At 31.6% G+C, this 19286-nt stretch overlaps 2 protein-coding genes across 2 annotated transcripts in view; one reads left to right on the top strand and one right to left on the bottom strand.

Moving 5' to 3' along the window:
• unc-13-4A (BAI1 associated protein 3) overlaps nt 1-19286 on the top strand; it is a 253039-nt gene that overhangs the window by 87508 nt on the left and 146245 nt on the right. The window contains exons 26-41 of the mRNA XM_080174126.1: nt 326-374; nt 839-901; nt 6842-6891; nt 7590-7683; nt 8627-8719; nt 9135-9189; nt 9338-9440; nt 9920-10015; nt 10363-10483; nt 11247-11287; nt 12104-12187; nt 13518-13569; nt 16024-16084; nt 16391-16457; nt 18095-18157; nt 18850-18907. Coding sequence (XP_080030252.1) covers nt 326-374; nt 839-901; nt 6842-6891; nt 7590-7683; nt 8627-8719; nt 9135-9189; nt 9338-9440; nt 9920-10015; nt 10363-10483; nt 11247-11287; nt 12104-12187; nt 13518-13569; nt 16024-16084; nt 16391-16457; nt 18095-18157; nt 18850-18907 — 1150 coding nt within the window. The remainder of the gene's footprint in view (nt 1-325; nt 375-838; nt 902-6841; nt 6892-7589; nt 7684-8626; nt 8720-9134; nt 9190-9337; nt 9441-9919; nt 10016-10362; nt 10484-11246; nt 11288-12103; nt 12188-13517; nt 13570-16023; nt 16085-16390; nt 16458-18094; nt 18158-18849; nt 18908-19286) is intronic.
• Nucleotides 2111-5010, bottom strand: LOC145330666 (uncharacterized). The gene is made up of 4 exons (XM_080175329.1): nt 4970-5010; nt 4144-4283; nt 3607-3691; nt 2111-2638 (listed from the first exon to the last, which is right to left on the bottom strand). Exons 2-4 carry the CDS (start codon nt 4279-4281, stop codon nt 2517-2519), a joined length of 345 nt encoding a protein of 114 aa, XP_080031455.1. The 5' UTR covers nt 4282-4283; nt 4970-5010; the 3' UTR covers nt 2111-2516.

The raw sequence follows: 19286 nt of genomic DNA, 5'->3' as shown, positions 1-19286 counted from the left end.
TTAGGGCTTTTAGAGTTAAACTTACTCAAATTTTATTCTTTTTAAGGAGAGTTAAGAAACAAAAAATCATATCGACAATATATTTTTTTAAATAGAATGTCAATATATAATGACGCTTAAATTTGTACCTACTGCAGCTATGTCAGATGTTCGTAGTTAATGTAGATGGAATACTTTGGCTCTAAACAGGCACAATCATTTCTATGCACAGTTAGCACTTCCAGACAACCACTGCATGTGCGATTAAAGGGTTAGCCGTCTGCAATAATTAATAGGATGTTAGAGCCTCGAAGTGTACTAAATTGTAATTGTAATTCTTATTTAGGGGAGGTGATCAAGATGATTTCTTAGGTTGTGTTACAATTCCAATAAATGTAAGTTCATTTTTTTATTTCAGAGGCGGAAAAGTTAGGGCACTGCTAGTTATTGTACATCTTTATCAAGTCCCAAAATTTTTAACCTGAAAAATATGTTATGACAGTCTAATTAAGTGTTGTAAATAGAATTATCCTAATAAAAAAAAGTATTATAAAACTTAAACAAATAAGGACAATTTAAACAATATATAAAAGCGTGGTAAAAAATAATTTTTACAAAATGGTAAAAAAAATCAAAATCTAAGTAAATTATGCAGCTTTAGATATCACAACCTTAACTAAGATATTACTAGCGACTATGCCCCTAGAAGTCTCTATGGGCACTAGATGTGGGGGCAGAATCGACACCTCCATTATCAATTTATTCTTAAAAGAAAAGGAGGGCGGTGGTACCATCCCCCTAAAAAGTCATTAAACTTATGTAAGGGAGAATCATATTATATAATGCTTATTAAATTCAGGATATTCCGAGTACTGGATTGGATACTTGGTACAAACTAATTGGAAGAAGTTCTAGATCCCAGGTATCTTTTCATTTAAATCAGGAATGAGGTTTAGCCAACAAGCGAAATAAATCTATAATAATATTTGGAGGGCATATAACAAAATCGTCATTGCAACTAAGCGTTGCCCCACAAATTTTCTTAAAATTACATAAAGGTTTTGTGATTTTTTCTTATTAATTTCGTTGTTTGTAGAAAAAGCTGCATTTAAATATATATATTCCTATTTTTAAACACTAGCAGCAACGCCCCTAGAGGCCTAGTCGATCATCCAATCTCTTTTTTCGATTTTTTAAGGAAAATTTAGCAAAAATATAGTTCATATGATTTTTTCTCTTGTGATGGTGGTGGTACCGTCTTCCAACCAAAAAAGCGTTTATAAACTTTTGATGGATCCCAATGAGAAACCACATTGTAAAGGAGAACCATATTGGTTTTGCGATTGGTGAGATCCAACGGTACAGACAAACATTTATCCTGTTACTTTTATCGTATTTCGTTATTTAGAGTTTGTCTTTCGGCTTAGAGACAACTTTCATAAACGAATCTAAGTCCCTCAACTTTAACTTTTTGAATAGTTTGAAGACAACCAAAACCCTTCAATTGCAAGAAATTTGTTTGATGGTTCTGGCTGTGCATCATAATAATTTGTAACTCTTTACGCGGGGTAATTTTTTTCTGGTAGTATATCACAGCCCCTTTTCTTCTTAAAAATATATTAAATTAGAAGCCATTTGGTATTTTTAAAGTTTAAAATAAAATGAGTTGATAGGATGACGTATTATCAGATTCAATTACTGATCTACACTTTATAATACTACTAGCGGCTTCGCCCCTAGCCTCTAGGGGCTTTGCCCCAAGAGGTAATTAAAAAATAAATGTAGTACATGTGATGAATCTTCATCCTCATCATATTATAATTATACATCATCAAAAAATAATAATTATAATTATTCCTCATCATCTTCAAACTGTACTTCATCAAAAAAAAAAAAAAAAAAAAAAATTGGGGAGGAGGATTTTTTTTATTTTTGGGGGGGTTAGGGTGTCCCACCCCCCAAGAAAATAGCTTAAAACCACCACAGGACCAATAGGTATATACCCTCAAGAGTAGAATCTGATCGGTTCAGTGGTTACTGAGATCTTAAGGGATGGACGGACAGACAGACGGACGGACAGACATCGTTCTACTTTGTATTATAGATGAATAATATTAAATAAAAACACAAATCGATATATTTTCTTTTATTTGTTAACTAAAGATTTAACAATAAACAAAACAAAAAAAGGTGAACAAAAACAAATTTTATAAAACTTTAGAGAGAGAGAGAGGGAGAGATGTCTTTGTTAAAGAAAGTTTTAACTAGAAAATGGAAAAAGTACATATTCAATGACATAGAAAGATAGGATCTGAGAAGAAAGAGTTTTTTTTCACAAAAGAAAAAAGGATTTGAAAATTAGAAAAGTTGTAAATACATGAAGTACATGAGAAAAAATTATAGGTTAGCATTTGTTAAGATTAAAAGGGTAAGATGTTAATAAAAAAAGGCGAAGAAATTAAGGACACTGAAACAAAAACATCCTTGTAAGGTGGTGCAATCTTGAGTGGTTGCAATGTTAAGAGACTTGTGGTTATTTACTTCTTGTGGTGGCCGCCACATCCCTTGCCATATCCATCCTGGCCGAATCCATGCTTACACTTGCAGTAGTCACAGTGGCAGTATTCACCCTCCATACTTCCATAACAGTATTTCTTACCTGAACAAATATATTTCACTATGATTAATTTATCAGGTTATTAAGAAATATCATGTTGAAATATGAAATATAAATTTAACTTGAAATTACAAAAAAGTCATTTCGCGGTAAACAAGTTAAGGGATGTAATTAAGTAAAGTTTGTTTTGTGGAAGTTGGATGCAAGAAATATTTGACTTATAATTGGTTGTTAGGAAACTGGTCTCTTGTCACTGGGAAGGATTAAAGTCATATTAAGACAAGTCAAAAATCAATATATTTAAACAATATGATTCAAGCTAAGTATTTTGTAGGGGTAAAGGTGCAACTTGGAAATAAGTGGGAGTGGGTATGAAGGGCAAACTATAATATAAGAGGGTTTATATGATTGATTGATTGAAATAACCCAAAGCATGTTTTGCCAGAATCCTAGTAACTTGTCCCTGGGTATACATAAGTAGAAATCATGGGTTAAATATAATTACATTTTCATAACCAAGTACTCTTCAATTATGTTTAATCATACTGATTTAGTGAACAATAGCTGCCCATTTTTAAGTTAAAATAAACCAATTTAACTAAATATTTTAATTGTTATATAAATAATCTATTAAAAAAACAAAATAATAAAATAAAAATCTATGTTAAGTGATTTTAAAACCGTGGGTTAATACCTATTGTCTCAAGTGCTATTACAATTTACAATATCTATTTATAAAAATTATATCTTTTTCTATATTTCCAAACTGTATCAAAACTATTCAGTTTTCAAATACTTACAAAATATTTTTTTTCTTCAAAAAATGCAAAATATTTGGTTTTTGTTAATGCAATATTTAATAAACAATTTTTTCTGCAAGTTTATGTAAATATTTTTTGTAAAATATGTACATTGCATAGCAATTCAAAATTATAATAATCATTATTTCAATGTTTTTTAAACATCTCTAAAACATTTGTAATAAATAAGGATTAAGTGTTTTTACTTACCGTATCCACCACTTCCATGTCCATGTCCAGTACAGTGCAGCTGTCCATGCTCACATTTACAATAGTGACACTGACAGTAAGATCCCTAAATATATATATAGTTATATGAGGTAGCTACAGTACAACTGTCCATACTCATATTTACAATAGTGACACTGACAGTAAGATCCCTAAATATATATATAGTTATATGAGGTAGCTACAGTACAACTGTCCATGCTCACATTTACAATAGTGACACTGACAGTAAGATCCCTAAATATATATAGAGTTAAATAAAGAAATTTTTCAATAAGGTAGTTATAACAATGAAAATTGAGATGTTTAAAGATTTAAATATATTTTTTTTAAGTTTGAAGGGGGTAAAATAAGGAATTTTTGGACGTCTATGTATGATTATATAAGCTTGTTATACCCTAAAGATGTGATTTTTTGGAATAGGTTCACAATACTGGCATTTATAAATTTAAACCTTAAAATTGATATTCTCTAATTGAGACAATTATAAAGCAAAAAAAGTTCAATAATTCTTAATACCTTAACAATACAAGCTGTGCCTTCTCCATGACTGCTGTGTCCATAGCCACCATGACCATGCCCATACCCATCTCCAAGAACAGCAGGGGCCAGCACGACCAACATGCAGCCAGCGGTCAACAGTGTCATAGCGGTCATGACTGAAATTTTATAAATATAAATGGTGTTTGAAATACTTCAATATAATTTAACAAATTTAGATCTTATTATAATATTTGACTTTAATTTGAATTGCCAACTCTTAAAATATTAACTCTTATTTTTTTGATCATTGACAATTTAGTCAAAATAGATATTCACTTGAAACTAAACAATCTAATTCATTTAATCGTGAATTTTTACTAAGCTAATATAAAAGGGGAAGAAGATAATAGTCTAAATGTTAAGGATAAACGAATATTACAATTTTATTTTTTAAGTCCTTTTTAAAATAAGATATTACATCCAAGAAAATTAACATAATTGGGATGGAATTTAAAGCAAGATTAAATTTAAAGTTGAGTAATATTATGCGAACAAATGAAGTTTTTTAAAAAAATACATAGTATATTAAAATAAAAAAGTGAAGACGATTAAAGTCCCTCAACAGATTATGACGTCATACGATAGAATAACCAATAAGAGGCCAGCATAAATTTTACCATTGGTCAATTACAGTGTATACTGGCCTTTCATTGGCTATTCTATCGTATGACGTCATAATCTGTTGAGGGACTTTAATCATCTTCAAAAAAGTTCACAAATTCACACTGTATCTAAAAATCACAAATGAACTAAAACTATATTAAAGCAAAAACTAAAACACAGAAGTTTAATATAAACCTACTTGCGTTCTCTTCCAAATTGGTTTGAGATATTTGGTTAAACTGCGTTGATTGACAACAAAACGGCAGCTTTTATATGGACTCATCGAGCTTATGGGAAAAGATAAAGTCATCTTTTGTCTCTATGTCTCTGCTTCCTTTCTTTCCCACTTTATTTTTGAATTCGCATATCACATTCTGTAAACCAGGGCTAATTATATATATTTTAATTTTTTCCCTATTAGAGTTAAAGATTTATAAATTATAATTAAATTAAGCTCTGAAACTATTACATAACTGTGTATGTACGTCGCTCTAAGAAAGTTAAGGGTCGTCTCATATAGTCCCTAAATATTATTTTGTTACTCATTAATCATTACAGATTACAATACATAACTATGTTTTAATTTACTTTCTAAATTAAAGAAAAAGCATCGAAAAGCTTTGGAGACTCTATTTCATGTAATAAAAATAATTTTTATTAGTGAATGAGTCCCTCTTATTTAGTTGCTGGTTATTTGAAGAGGGAGAAAGGGGGTCCTAAACCATCCTAAAAAGCTTCTTAGTGGTTAGCGTAATCTTAACAGATTACAAAAAAAACTCTTACTACTTTATAACATAGAATTACAATTAATATAATATATTTATCCCTGAAAGATTGGTATAATGTATAGGTCACATTGGCATGATTCGTTTTTTGATTAAACTGTTACAATTAACTTCCTAAGCACATGTAATACTTCACACATTCACGCACACACACACACACTCACAGTGTAGTCATCAGGCGAGGTGGAACAAAAAAGAAAACAAAATTAAAAAAAAAATCCATATCCTATTATAACAAGTTCAAAAGTTTTTTTTGTCTAAAGCTCAAGATTTTAATATCTACTAAACGGAGTTATCCTTAATAGGGAAGCTTCAAATAGGACCCGTGATGATTTTAGACTATTTTTATTTTATATTTAATCCTTGGGATGGCTTTAGGCTATTTTTCTACCCCCCATCTATTCCTTTAAATACAGAGCCCTCAGTATGTGTAGAGGCGCAGCAACTAGTAAGAAGAGAAACTACCAATTGCTAAATAACAAGAATAGTCAAAAGTAGATTGATGAGTTTTAAACAGATGCCAATTTGAAATGGGAATCCTCTTGAAAAAAATGTAAACGTCTATCTTTAATAGCAGTCTAAAAGATTTTCTTTAAAAAAATACTTTTTGAAAATTAACTTTATTTCAATTTTAATCCGCCTCCTTCTATATGTGTGGTGTATTTCAAACAGATTTTTGGCTAACAATTAAAAATAAATTATCATTTTATTTATTTAAATGTTCATTATTTTATTTCATTTCAATACAATACTTTTTTATAATTCTCTAAAGAACGTCTTAATTTTGATTTTTAAAATATGCTATTGAGGTATGAGTTAAAAGTATAACTGTGCTTTTTATGGTTTAATAGGTTCCTGAAATATTGTTTGTTTGAACTTGTGAGGCTACTCTAAAACATTAGTGTTATGTATATCCATAATAGGTTTTTGATCAAACTAATTTGGCCTTTATTAAAATGAGATTAATATGATTTGATTTAAATGCAAATATCCTTGGTTTCATTATGTGATGTTTCCAAAATGTATGTACGTATGTAATTGATAAGCAAGGCTATTATCAGATTGTCCCTACGTTAGTCTATCAGTCTGTATAACTTATCAATCTTACTATCTATTTTATTGTAATGTATAGAACGGCATTCTTAGTTTAAATTAAAATTGGTGATTTGAAAGATTATCTTAAACAAAAGAATCTATCTACTGTATAATTAAATTTTTCTATCCATCTGTTGTTAAGCTTTAATACTCATGGGTGTTGTTATCCTTAAAAGCTTTATTTATTTTAGGTTCAGGGTTCGATCAGGTTGAAATTATGGCTGTCTACGAGAGAGGACAGGTATATACAATATATAAGCTTATTTTCATTATTCTCAATTAGTCTAGCAAGTATTGTCTTGTCTATATTTTAATAAACCGTACAGTGTAAAATATAATATATATCAACACTTTTTTTAAATTGCCTGATAAAGGGCTCTTGTTTATGAACCAAGACATTGCCTTTTAATCTTGCTTTTATTAAAAGCACTTGACAGTTTTAACTTTAAATGTCTGTTATATTTTCACTATACAACACAAAAGTACAACCTTGAGCATTTATAATAAACAGCCCCGCTGCCCAATCCCAAATTAAAAAAAAAATAAAATACAGTGGGGGTTTGGCCAAACGTGGAAGGCTCTATCAGTTTTAAAAATTAAGAAGAGGGGGGGGGGGGGTTTCAGTACTCAACCAGCCAAATGTGGGAGAGCACAATTAGTTTGAAATTAACCATTTTGGATATAGTCCCTTTCGTAACATCGCACCTTATGGGGCAATTTTCGTATTTTTCACAGTAGCTTTTCTCCCATTTATAGCCCCTGCGGGGGCTCTAACCCTGCGGGGCCAATTACCTAACCCTTTGGGGCAATCACATAACCCAATATAACCTAACCTAACCTAAAATAACCTATAAAAAGCCATTTTAAAAATACGCAAATCGCCCCTAATGGGGCGATGTTACGAAAGGGACTATTCCCACCATTTTTTATTATTTTCAGAGGGTTGTGTGAAGAGGAGTATTCTGGTTTGGAAATTCAACAACAGTATAATCTTTACAATATATTCATTGCACATAAGCTTACTACTTCTAAGGTATCAATAATGCAAAGTAGCTTGATGTCTGTCCGTCCGTCTGCCTGTCTGTCCGTCCGTCCGTCCGTCTGAAGCTTAAGATCTCAGTAACCACTGAACCGATCGGATTCTACTCTTCAGGGTATATACCTGTTGGTCCTGTGGTGGTTTTAAGCTATTTTCTTGGGGGTTGGGACACCCCCAACTCCCCCCCCCCCAAAAAAAAATCCCCTCATTTTTTTGTAAAAGAATTCCTTTGTCCTTTTTATTTATTTTTTTTACAAATTTCACCTTAACTTTTTTTGATCACCTCTTGGTTCAAATCCCCTAGAGGCTAGGGGGCGAAGCCGCTAGTGTTTCATAAAGTCCATATATAGCGCAGCAACAACAACTTATAACACAGAAAATTTTGATATTGGACAATAAAATTAAGGTATGAACTGAACATGGAGGTTCGTAGCTGTTTATAAAATTTGGACAGACGGACGAACACAGGGGCAGTTGTTATTAAACATGAAAAAATTTTTTTAGGCATTTTAGTAAAAAATACCCTCTTAGATTGGAAAATTATCTTTATATAACAGTAACGGAATGTCTATCTTTGCCGAAGAATCTTACTAACCGCTGAACTGATATGGTTTTCCTTTATTACAATTTAGCTTTTCAAAGGTCCTGGGAAGGTTATTTTGGGAAAATGCCTCTTTCCCAATTTTCTTCTCTTTTTAAAACTACAATAGGAAAATGGGCGGTGGGTGGTAGGGTTGATTTCCCATACTCAGGTGCCCAGATTTTCGTCTACTCTATTAAAATGGTACATCCAGCCTGCTAATTTACCCTTTATCCCACCCCCTTAAGTCCTATTGGAGGAACCTACTGACCAATAAATGAACACTACATATATTAACAATCTAAGTTGACGACATGCCATAATATCCACGTATTCTATATCAATTTTTATAAACAGGAGAGCCTATGTAACTGGGATGGTAGTGTGAGTGAGGCAGCTAATACAATTTTACATCAACATGCCATACAAGGAGATCTCAATGACTTACAGGTTATATATAATTTTAAAGTAGTGAATACACTTTAAGAATAGTGTGTTGGCTTCATTGGAATTTGTCTATTTATGCTCTAAATTATGCTTTAAAAATAATGTCATACAAATTTTCACATTTAAATATAACAATAAACATTTGTTGTTGTTTTTGGCTTATTGATTTTCATAGAACACATTTGATGATACTTTTTTAAGCCCATAAAATCACCATCCTCGTGATTATAAATTTTAAACAATTTTGAGGTTAGTTTGTTTCATAATCTCATATATTCTCTAAGTAGAAGGGGGGGGGGGGGGGAAGCAAATCATGCCTTTCCCCCCAAACGCTATCATGAAGATTTGTAAGATTACCCAAGAATAGGGTTATGAAATGTTTTTAGGCAAATATTAAAAATGTTGATTTATTTTTTAGGTTGCAATAATTCGATGGAGAGCACTTCTTGCCTTGCCTGACTTTAGACTATTAGGTAAATAAAATACTTTGTAAAGATAAGTTTATCTATGATTAGGGTCGGTCCGTCACGGAAAAAAACCTGCAGATTTTTAAAACTGTAAAAGATTGATTTCTCTATTGCTTAAAGGCGATTGCCGAGCCTTGATAATCTGTATTTTTAGATCCAGAAATATTCTACACTTCACTGCGAAGTATAGAACAGTCCTGGGACATATCCAAGCTTTCTGCAGAGGAGAGGATTCATCTGGCGGATAGCTTCAGAAGGTAAATTATTTATTTTTGCCTCTGAATTTCCTGCATTCAAATATAAGGCTCACTTTTTTTACTTTCTTAATATTGTCATTACAAATTTATAGTAATATATTAGCAAGTCTGTAACGTTATGAGGTTGGGAAAATGTGTATTGATTTTTTTAGCTGCTATTTAAGATAGACTGCTGCTTTTTTTTGTCAAAACGCCTTTACTACAGAGCATCCATTAAACAAATATAATATGGAAAGTCAGTCCGTCTGTCATGATACAAAGACATTTTCTATTATTTATCATCTCTCTCTTTCTCTCTGTCTATAACTGAACATCTGCTTAACAACTCATTTTGTCACCTTTGATTTTTTTGATTCGCTACTTTTGAATGATGTTAAACTTGTTCAAAATCAAATGCTACGTGAACCTAAAAATTAATGGGCTTCTAACAATAAAATTTATCTACTTTTGAAAATTTTATTTTTTATTTTTGTATTTAGATTTGTAGATGAGAGTGTAAGTCAGATCAAAGATATCCATCAGAATTTTCCACCTAATAGGTCAACTTCAAGATCTAATCTGGAATATATGTTAAGGTAGACTATTTATGATATACTTCTAAAAGTATGATAGCTTACATTGATCATGTATAACAGTTTCACCCTAATAGGTCAACTTTGAGATCTAATCTAGTATATATTTATGATGATCTGCAGGGATAGATTAATGGAGAATTGGAGAAATTTTGGATAATGATAGTTTCAACAAATTAAGATTTATTAGAAGGCCCCAACGATTTTAAGGCAACTTATGTAGAGAGATTTTAAACTTTGGATCCAAGTCCAAAAATCACCTCCAATCTTCCAGCATAAATCTATTTTCTCAGTATTTAAAAATGAGTTATGTAGTTTTAATATATTTTCATCCTTGTTTTCCCATCCAGGTGCCTTCAACAAATGTCTGAGATGAAAAGTTTTCTAAACTGTTGTCCATTTACAAAAGAGATTAGAGGAGAGGTGCTGCTGAGTATCAAACAGGGGGTTACCAACAGGTTCAGAAGTCAGGTTAGATGTTTAAAGCCAAGCTTTTCTGCAATTAGGTGCCTTACGCCTTACATCCGTTCGTAAGTCCGTGTATCGATTTTTTATCGATATTCAGCTCTATGTAAATGTTTTTTTTTTTGTCCGTCTTCAGGTTTGTTATTATGGATTTTATCAACCTTGTTTTGTAATAGAATTAGAGTTGATATTAGAGGGAAAATGAAAAAAGGTGATTTTAACATACTATGAAAAACTAGCGGCTACGCCCCCAATAAGCCTCTAGTGGCACTTTAAATGTTTGCTTTTTTGTTGCGTTCAAGTTTCTACGATACCTAGCTATGTTGCGTAGGATTCTCTTCTTACGATACCTAGCAATGTTGCGTAGGAGAAACGTAAAAAATTAAATTTTTTATGATTTCTCTTGGGAGGGTGGTGGTACCCTCCCCCAAAATAGTTATAACCTTCCTGGGACTTATGAGACGCTACCCTGTAAAGGAGAATCATATCGGTTCAGCGGTTAGCGAGATCCTTCGGTACAAACATACAAACACACAAACATCCTGTTACTTTATTATAAGGATATAAAGAAATACAGTTCAATTACTTAATCTCTAGCAAAAATAAATATGCAAAATATTCTAGCTATGTGTTCTCTTGCCTTTTTTTGTCCGTTTCAAACTTTTGGTAGGCCTTGTCATTTCTTGCAAAAACAAATGTCAAAGAACCAATGAACAGACAGAAACAGTTATGAATTTTATTTAATTCTCGTATTATTCAATATGTTCAGGTTGAAAGATATCAACTTGAAAATACTACGCTTCACAACAGGTACAAAATAATTCATAAAAAATGAATAGTAAAACGCCTTATTGGTCTGTCGGTCGGCAAATTGTCAGTAATTATCACGGGAACTTCCTGCAAGTATGCATATAAAGAGAACAACAGAAAGGCTATATATATACTAAAATTACTCCTAAGATTCAGATTTTAAAAATTCCCCAAAATCTATATTCAACAAATGAATTTGAGTTAAAATTTTTAGGGTACCAGTATAATATACAGTTGGATCTACTGCAGTTCACGGTAAAATATTGCTGGTAACGAATATTGCTAAAAATCTATGAATTTTAAAGGCTGCTAGCTGCCAAACGGCTGAACGTACAAATCATATTCGCACACTGCTTTAAGCGGCATAAGAAGGCCTACGAATAATCTGGAATAGCCAAAAATCAATAATGCATAATTACCTCGCAGTGCAGAGAAATGCGCGAAAAAGGCCTATTTTACGCTTTTTTTCTTCAGTGAAGCTTTCCATGTGCATCATTGGATCTTGGCTATTTCAGATTATTTGTAGGCCTTCTTATACCACTTAAAATGGTGTGCGGTTATGATTTGAACGTTCAGCCGTTTGGCAGCTAGCAGCCTTTATATTTCATAGATTTTTGGCAACATTCGTTATCAGCAATATTTTACCGTGAACTGCAGTAGATCCCTACAGTTTAATGTTCCCCTTTTCTACTTTTTAACATTTTATATCTGATGATTGCATCTGATATTCTTTTTATTAAGATGTTTTAACATTTTTTGCTGCTCTACCATTGTATAAATATAACCCTTTGCTGATTTTAAATATTTTTTTTAAAGGATTGATAACGTGTCTTTGATCCTGATACAAGTTATAACTGATCTGGAGCTTGCATCAAGTGTCTATGATAAAATATTTGATAGGTAGGTATATAGATACTAGGGTTGGGCCGGATACTTTTTTGGCCGGATACCGGATACCGGATATCCGGCTTATATCAAATGCCGGATATTCGGTAACCGGCCGGATATCCGGCCAACACCGGATATCCGGCAAATATCCGGTTATCCGGCCAAATTACCGGATATCCGGCCGGATAACCGGCCAAATTACCAGATATTAAAGTAGTAAAAAAAAATTTCTTCATAAATCTTATATAAATTTACATAAAGTTAAACTTATTCAGAAAAATGTTCTTCTATCTTCAATAATAAGAAAATTATAGCCATTTAAGATTTTAAAAAGCAGAGATTTTTGGTGTAAAGTATAAAAAATTATAGAGCCGGATATCCGGCCGGATAGTTTCAATATCCGGTATCCGGCCGGATATTGAAAATGGCCGGATATCCGGCCACACCGGATATCCTGCCCAACCCTAATAGATACATAGATAGAAAGACAGACAGTCAGACTTCAGACATACAGACAGCCAGATATATAGACTGACGGACAGACAGACCGACAAGTAGACAAACATACGGACAGACAGACAGACAAACAGATTTAAAGTTAGATAGATAGTCAGTTAGACAAAAAGAAAAACAGACAGATAGACAGACAGACTATCCATATTTAATGAAAAGTTAAATGCTGAATTAAATAGAAGAAGGATTTGATTTTTTTATCTTCGACAATGACATTAATGATTTGTATGTTTTAATTACAAAGCTTTTCTTTGACTTACTTTTTCTTTTGTAATTAGAGTTTGAATTTTAAAATACATAAAAAATAGTAAATTATCGATCAATGTTTCAGTTAATTTTTTAATTATTTAAATTTTTTTGCTTAACTAATCTATAGTGTTGGATAGCCTCTAGCGTTAGGGCACAAAAGTTAGTAGGTAAAAAAATAAATTCTTAAAATTAAGGTATCAATTTACATATTTAACTTATAGATAATAATGATCAGGGAAAAAAGAATGTGATTCTGACAAACAATTCTAATGGAAAATTTCCCAACAACCCCCTTCCCCTTTTCCTCCCCTTCTTACCCACCTCTTTTCAGTTACATAAAAAAACAAGATATACCACCACCATACTTCCAAAAGTTTCGTGATTTTTTGTAGAATAGCTAGGCCTGATAATGATGAAGTAATTTATTGGTAAAGACTTTCTAAGGCTTCTCTATAAATTAAAGCAAATTTGTGCATCTGCTTTTTAAACCTAAAGGAAAATATACATTAATGCTTTTAATTAGAATATTATTTGTTTCTTTTTGCGCAAATCTGAACTTAATCCTTCTTGTTTTATTTAGTATACTGAAAGTGCATTACACAGCAACAGTGTTCAAACAGATAAATCGCCTTGTAAGACTGAGGGTTCAATGTTTTTATGTTTATTCATGTCAGGGCTCGGCAGCAGCGCGTCAGCAGCCTGTAAGCCTCAGGGAAATCAATCTTTACAATTTTAAAAATTATCTGAAAGTTTAAACCTGATCCAAATATGACAATTCGTCTTTTCAAAGCATTCAAATGGGTTTTAATTGAGGCTTCATCATGGCTGACGCACGGCTGCTGAGCCCAATTTTATGTGCACCCTTCATTTACTACATTATTCTTAGTCCATACACTCTTAAAAGTTCATGAATTCTTTTTTAATTGTTTACAAGTTTTTTTATAACTTTGCAAAAAAATGAAGATTTGGATAAATTTGTCAATGTGTAATTTACAGAATTGCCTTTTTTGATGTAGCTAAAGAATTATAGAAATCAAATTTTAATTTTTGCTAATAAAGACTGTTGGTTTTTTTGTTCCTAGATTATACCTCATCGTTTAAGGAACTTTCACTTTAAATCGTCCATTGATCTAAATGTAATATTGTTAATTTAATTGTTTTTTAAAGCTTTTAAGCAAATGTCTCTTTTACCTCCCCCCCCCCCCCCCACTCCTATTTTATTTTATTTTTGAGAGTGTATAGCCTTACAAAGTAATTGTTGAACATTTCCGTATTTAATGTCTTTAAGTGAATGTGTATTAAGGGATAAAACAATGGACGTTGAATTGGCAAATAATCAAAATCAATCCTTCTCTAGAAAAAGATTAATGGTGGAAAAGTTTGTGAGCTGCTAATTTGTAGATACTAATTACGATTTAATATTAGTCCTCATAGTTTTTAAGTCTACGAATAAGAGAACGTGTTCATAAAACTTTGGGGTCAGGCGTCTTTAAATTACAGTCCAATGTCCCCTTCCTTGATGTGTTAACTATGATTGTGTGTATGTATATTTGCATGATTAATTGTATCAAACAGGGATAACAACATCCATTAGTAAAGCTAATCATAAACACAATAAAAGTAAGAACTTTAACGTACAGACAAACGGGCAATTTAGCATTATGCATTTTATAGTAGCCCCTTCAAGGTAATCTTCACAAAAAATCAAGTTACTTTATCAGTGGTGAATATTTTCCTATATTTGCTGTAGTAGAATGGATGGAAGTTTGAAATTATAAAGTTATTTAACTTGTAGTAATGCAGAGTCATCGCATCATATCTGTGGTGTGCACAGGGTTTTAATAAGGGAAGCAGGCCTTCTCAATGTAAAACAAAGGGGAGATGTTGATTGACATACCCCTACACCTTACTATGGTTTAAATACAGTGGTACAATGCAATAAAGATTTCGATATAGAGCTTTTAAAACTCTTCAACAAAATATGCCTTTAAAACAATCCTTATACTAAAGTAACAGGATGTTTGTTTGTGTGTCTGTGTGTCTGTACCGAAGGATCTCACTAACCACTAAACCGATCTGGTTCTCCTTAACAGGGTAAGTTCTCATGGTTCCCGAGAAGGTTTATAACTATTGTGGGGGAGGGTACCACCACCCTGTCAAGAGAAATGACAAAAAATTCGAAAAATATTTTTTAAAAACGGGAGACTTCAACGTAAAATAAAGAGGTATCGTACGTAAAGAATTATCGTAGAGACTTTAACAAACAAAAACATTTAAAGTGCCACTAGAGGCCTCTTGGGGGCGTAGCCGCTAGTGTTAGATATTGTATTGTGTTTTTGATATAATATGTTTAAAGATGATAGTTTATTTGTATATTTTTGATAATAAAAATGAATGTTTATGTTTAGATGTTGTTTTTTTTGTTAATTGTTCAATGTTAAATGGAATACAAAATTAGATAGCTTAGGTTAGGTTAAGTTAGGGTTGTTAGAACTTTCTACATATGTAGGTTGGGCCAACTCAGAGGTTTAATCAATGGTTGCAGTTCCAATGAAGCCGTTTTTAAAAAAAGTTTGTATTTTAACAAGGATGTCACCAACCAAAACCTTAAACAACTATGGATTGGATAAAGAGCAATAATTCAAAATATATGTATTGGAGAAAAATAACGAAACCTTTCTCATGCATTTTTATATTTTCTAGTATTTGTATTTTGTAGCATGACTGATTGACAAAGTAAGTTACATGCTCTTTGGTACAAAGAATCTTTACACAAAAATCAGCCGTCTATCTTGAATTGGGGCTGAGAAAATTACATTGACTCACAGTCTGACGTACGGACAATCAAAGTATTATAGAGTATCTTTACTACTAAAAAGATCTATGTGGTATATCTACACATCAAAGAGATTAGTCTGTATTAAAAATAATTTTTTTTAAATTTGTTGAAAACAAAATTATCAAGATAACTATTTTAAAATAATAGGGCTTGCAATCAGCGTTATGCAACTTTGATTCGAGCGGCTGTAGAGCCTTGAATACGTTTATAAATTGTTTAAATATTTCATATTGTTATAATTTCTTAGATAAATGAGAGGTTGTATCCCTTACTCGCGCAAATATGCCAAGATGATGAAAATACACCAGGTATGATTTGTAAAGTTATTATTTAAATTATTGGTGAAAAGGCTTATAATAAACACTGCTATGTTTTACCAACTTTTCAAGATTCATTAAAAGTTTTTAATGTTTTTAAGTTTTATTGAGAGGATGTGATCATCTTTATGTAGGTACCAGTATAATATACGAATGTCCGACAGTCCCTTAAAGATTATTTAGGACAGCCAAGTTTTTCTAGAGGGGGATTTAACATTAAGCTGTAAATTTGTCTGGTCCTCAAAGTTTTCAACTCAACGAGCTCATTAAATTTGTTTTTATTCTTATTTTATTCAGAGGTTGATGATGAAGTACTGCAGATTGACAGACAACTCAAGCTTTTTCAACTTTGTTATGAGTTTAGGTAAGTTTGGCTCCTGTTAAGTTGAAAAACAAAACAAAATTAAAATTTATTATTAGAGCTGCAATCATATTGGATTTGAGTCTCAAAATGACCGCAAGGCAGCGGCCGCAAAAATGAATTATGTCAGTTGGTTTGTAGGTAGGCCGAAAATTAATCAAGTTGTAAATAACTCTAGCTTTGTATATGAAGACGAAAGTTTTTGAAAAGATATTCAAATAGAAAATAAAATAAAATCACTATTTACTGCATGACTGCGGCTGAGCTAATTTTTTTGTTTGCTATGGATGCTCTGCCATCAAAAAACCTCAATTGTCGCTTAAAGAGGACATTGCAAGTTATAAATATGAAGAAGCATGAAAGGTCAAGCGCACGAAAGGCACAAATTAAAACCCATTTATCAAACTGTACTGAATGAAATGGTTGCTATATAAGGTAGAGGTTTAGTCAGCCATCAAGTTCATTATTAAATGGCTTACTGGTGATTGAGAAGTTTCTGACTCTCTGAATAAATTTTTATTTTAAAAGGGATCTTAATTTGTAAATTGAATATAAAATATAATAATTCTAATAGTTTTGTTTTATATTTCTAAGAAGTGCTAAATTTATATGTTTTTAGTATTCATAAATGATGTTTACATCCTTAAGTTTCATGAATGTATTAATATAACAAGGATGACAACATCCATAAAAGCAAAGCACTGAAACGGTAGGACACACGGACATTAACACTTGTATAGTGTCATAACTGAATAATCATAATATAAATGTATATGAGTCAAAGCAAAATTGTAAGTAAATTTGTTGAAAAACTGCTTGATTCAGGATAATGTTTATGGACATACTTACATTTTTAGGACTTGATTATAGAGTTGCTTCGCTTATTATATTATACTTTGTTGTCCCAGGAATTAATATACCAAAAATCAGATCAATCGGATGATTAGATCACATAAAAATTTGTTGTTAAAAAAGTAAAAAAAATCAACATGTTTAAAATGGACGTACTGACATTTTGGTGATGATTATAGAGTTGCTACGCTTTCTAAATCGTACCTAACTACTAAAGGAATCTCCATGCAAAATTTGAAATCGATAGGACAATTCTAACATGCCAAAATTAACGAAAAAAGCTATCCGTTACGGACGTACGGACGGACGGACGGACGGACCGACGGACCGACCCTAATTATAGAAAAGCTTCGCTTTTAAAAATATGATATTTTTTGTTAACATTCTCATTAAATAGTCCATTTCAGTACAAGGATAATCTCATATTATCATTATACTTTAGTTAAGTTTATATACAGGAACAAGGAAGACAACATCCACAAAAGCGAAGTTCTGAAACTATAGAAAAACGACATTAACACTCGTAGAATATCAGAGCTAAAAAAACAGAATATAAATGTATAAGTCAAAACAAAATTGTTGGTTAATTTTTACAAAACAGCTTAAATACTACATATCTGATACCTGTAGAGATGATTCGCCTGCAACATTGTACTTTATTAGGAATTAGTATATCAAAATTTAGATAAAAATGTTACTTATTTCAGGAATCACCACATCAAGTTTGAAATCGACAAGTTAATTCTAGCAGAACTATAAGAGTTTATTTATTAAACTTTTATTTTCAGGAGATTTGAAAGTTTTGGTGATGAGTTTTCCAGAACAGAGCGACGTGGTCTTCATCCATTTAAGTAAGATTTTTTTGCGTGACTGACAGACAGACTGACGAACGTTTACTTATTTTTCTATCATATTTGCTACAATTATTAACAAACAAAAATAAGAACTAACATAATCTGAGCAAAACAAAGACATGATCTAAAATATTAATGTACACAATCTACATAAGCGTGATTAAGTCAGCTTCAAGGCTAGTTCGCTGCCAATACTTAAAGTGTTTATACAATAAACCGCAATTTTTAAATTGATAATTTATTTGTTAAAAATCATGTGTATTTCATGTAAATAATATATAAAAGGTCACGAAACCTTTCACTTAACTCTTAGAAGATAAAAAACAGAAAGGTGGGGGTTAGGCATTTATCCGTATCTTTCAACAAACATTGATAAACTAGTCCCTAAAAACTTTTATTTGCCATAGAAATGAAAGAGTAATTTTTAAAATCACAATTGGAGGAAAAAAAACAAATTTATTTCATTGTCCTATCCCTAAGCGAATAAAAAATATTTATTTGTAGATTTGCATCGTATTATAGACAGTTTTCCGCGGATATTAAAATGAATTATTCGGGATATAGACAGATGTGTTAGCCCTGAGGGGTTTTATGCCCAGGCTCACAAAACAGTAGGGCTTAGAACCTGTTCAAATCCAGAGGACATTGATCGGTTTCGAATAAATATTACATTTAAATATCTATTTAAGATTTCAAGAATATTTTGTACCTGCTTTCAATAAGTGGCTTGAAGCTGCCCACCCTAAGGTATCACTTAATCGTGGATTTATATTTAAATAAACAAGGATGACGACATCAAAAAGCAGCGAAGCATAAATATATAGTAGTAGTTATCAAGTAACATTTAGAGTAGATTTTCATAATTACAGGAATTTCAGACGACTTCTTTCAGACGTCTATCTTGAGTAGGGTCGAATAAATCAGAGGTGGATTCTTTAAAAAATTTTGTGAAAAATCCTCCAAAATCACATAAAAAAATCTACAAAAATTAAATAAAATCTTATGCTAATAACCCTTCTATGATTTTGTTTAATTTTTGTAGATTTTTAATTTGATTTTGGTGGATTTTTAACGAAAACAATTTTGCCCCACTAAGCTATTAATCAATAAAATCAATATTTTGAGT

Source organism: Acartia tonsa, chromosome 10 (genome assembly GCF_053477335.1).
Source record: "Acartia tonsa isolate MP-2025a chromosome 10, ASM5347733v1, whole genome shotgun sequence".
In the NCBI taxonomy this organism is placed as follows: Eukaryota; Metazoa; Arthropoda; class Copepoda; order Calanoida; family Acartiidae; genus Acartia; species Acartia tonsa.
The sequence above is the reverse complement of the archived record's forward strand: the minus strand, read 5'-3'. Positions and strand labels throughout refer to the sequence as shown.

What these genes read in the sequence shown, in the direction of transcription:
- LOC145330666 (XM_080175329.1), bottom strand. Translation starts at nt 4,281, where the DNA reads ATGACCGCTATGACACTGTTGACCGCTGGCTGCATGTTGGTCGTGCTG. An exon ending in GCACAGCTTGTATTGTTAAG is followed by an intron (nt 3,692 to 4,143) that starts GTATTAAGAATT and finishes ATATATATTTAG; the next exon opens with GGATCTTACTGTCAGTGTCA. An exon ending in ACATGGAAGTGGTGGATACG is followed by an intron (nt 2,639 to 3,606) that starts GTAAGTAAAAAC and finishes ATATTTGTTCAG; the next exon opens with GTAAGAAATACTGTTATGGA.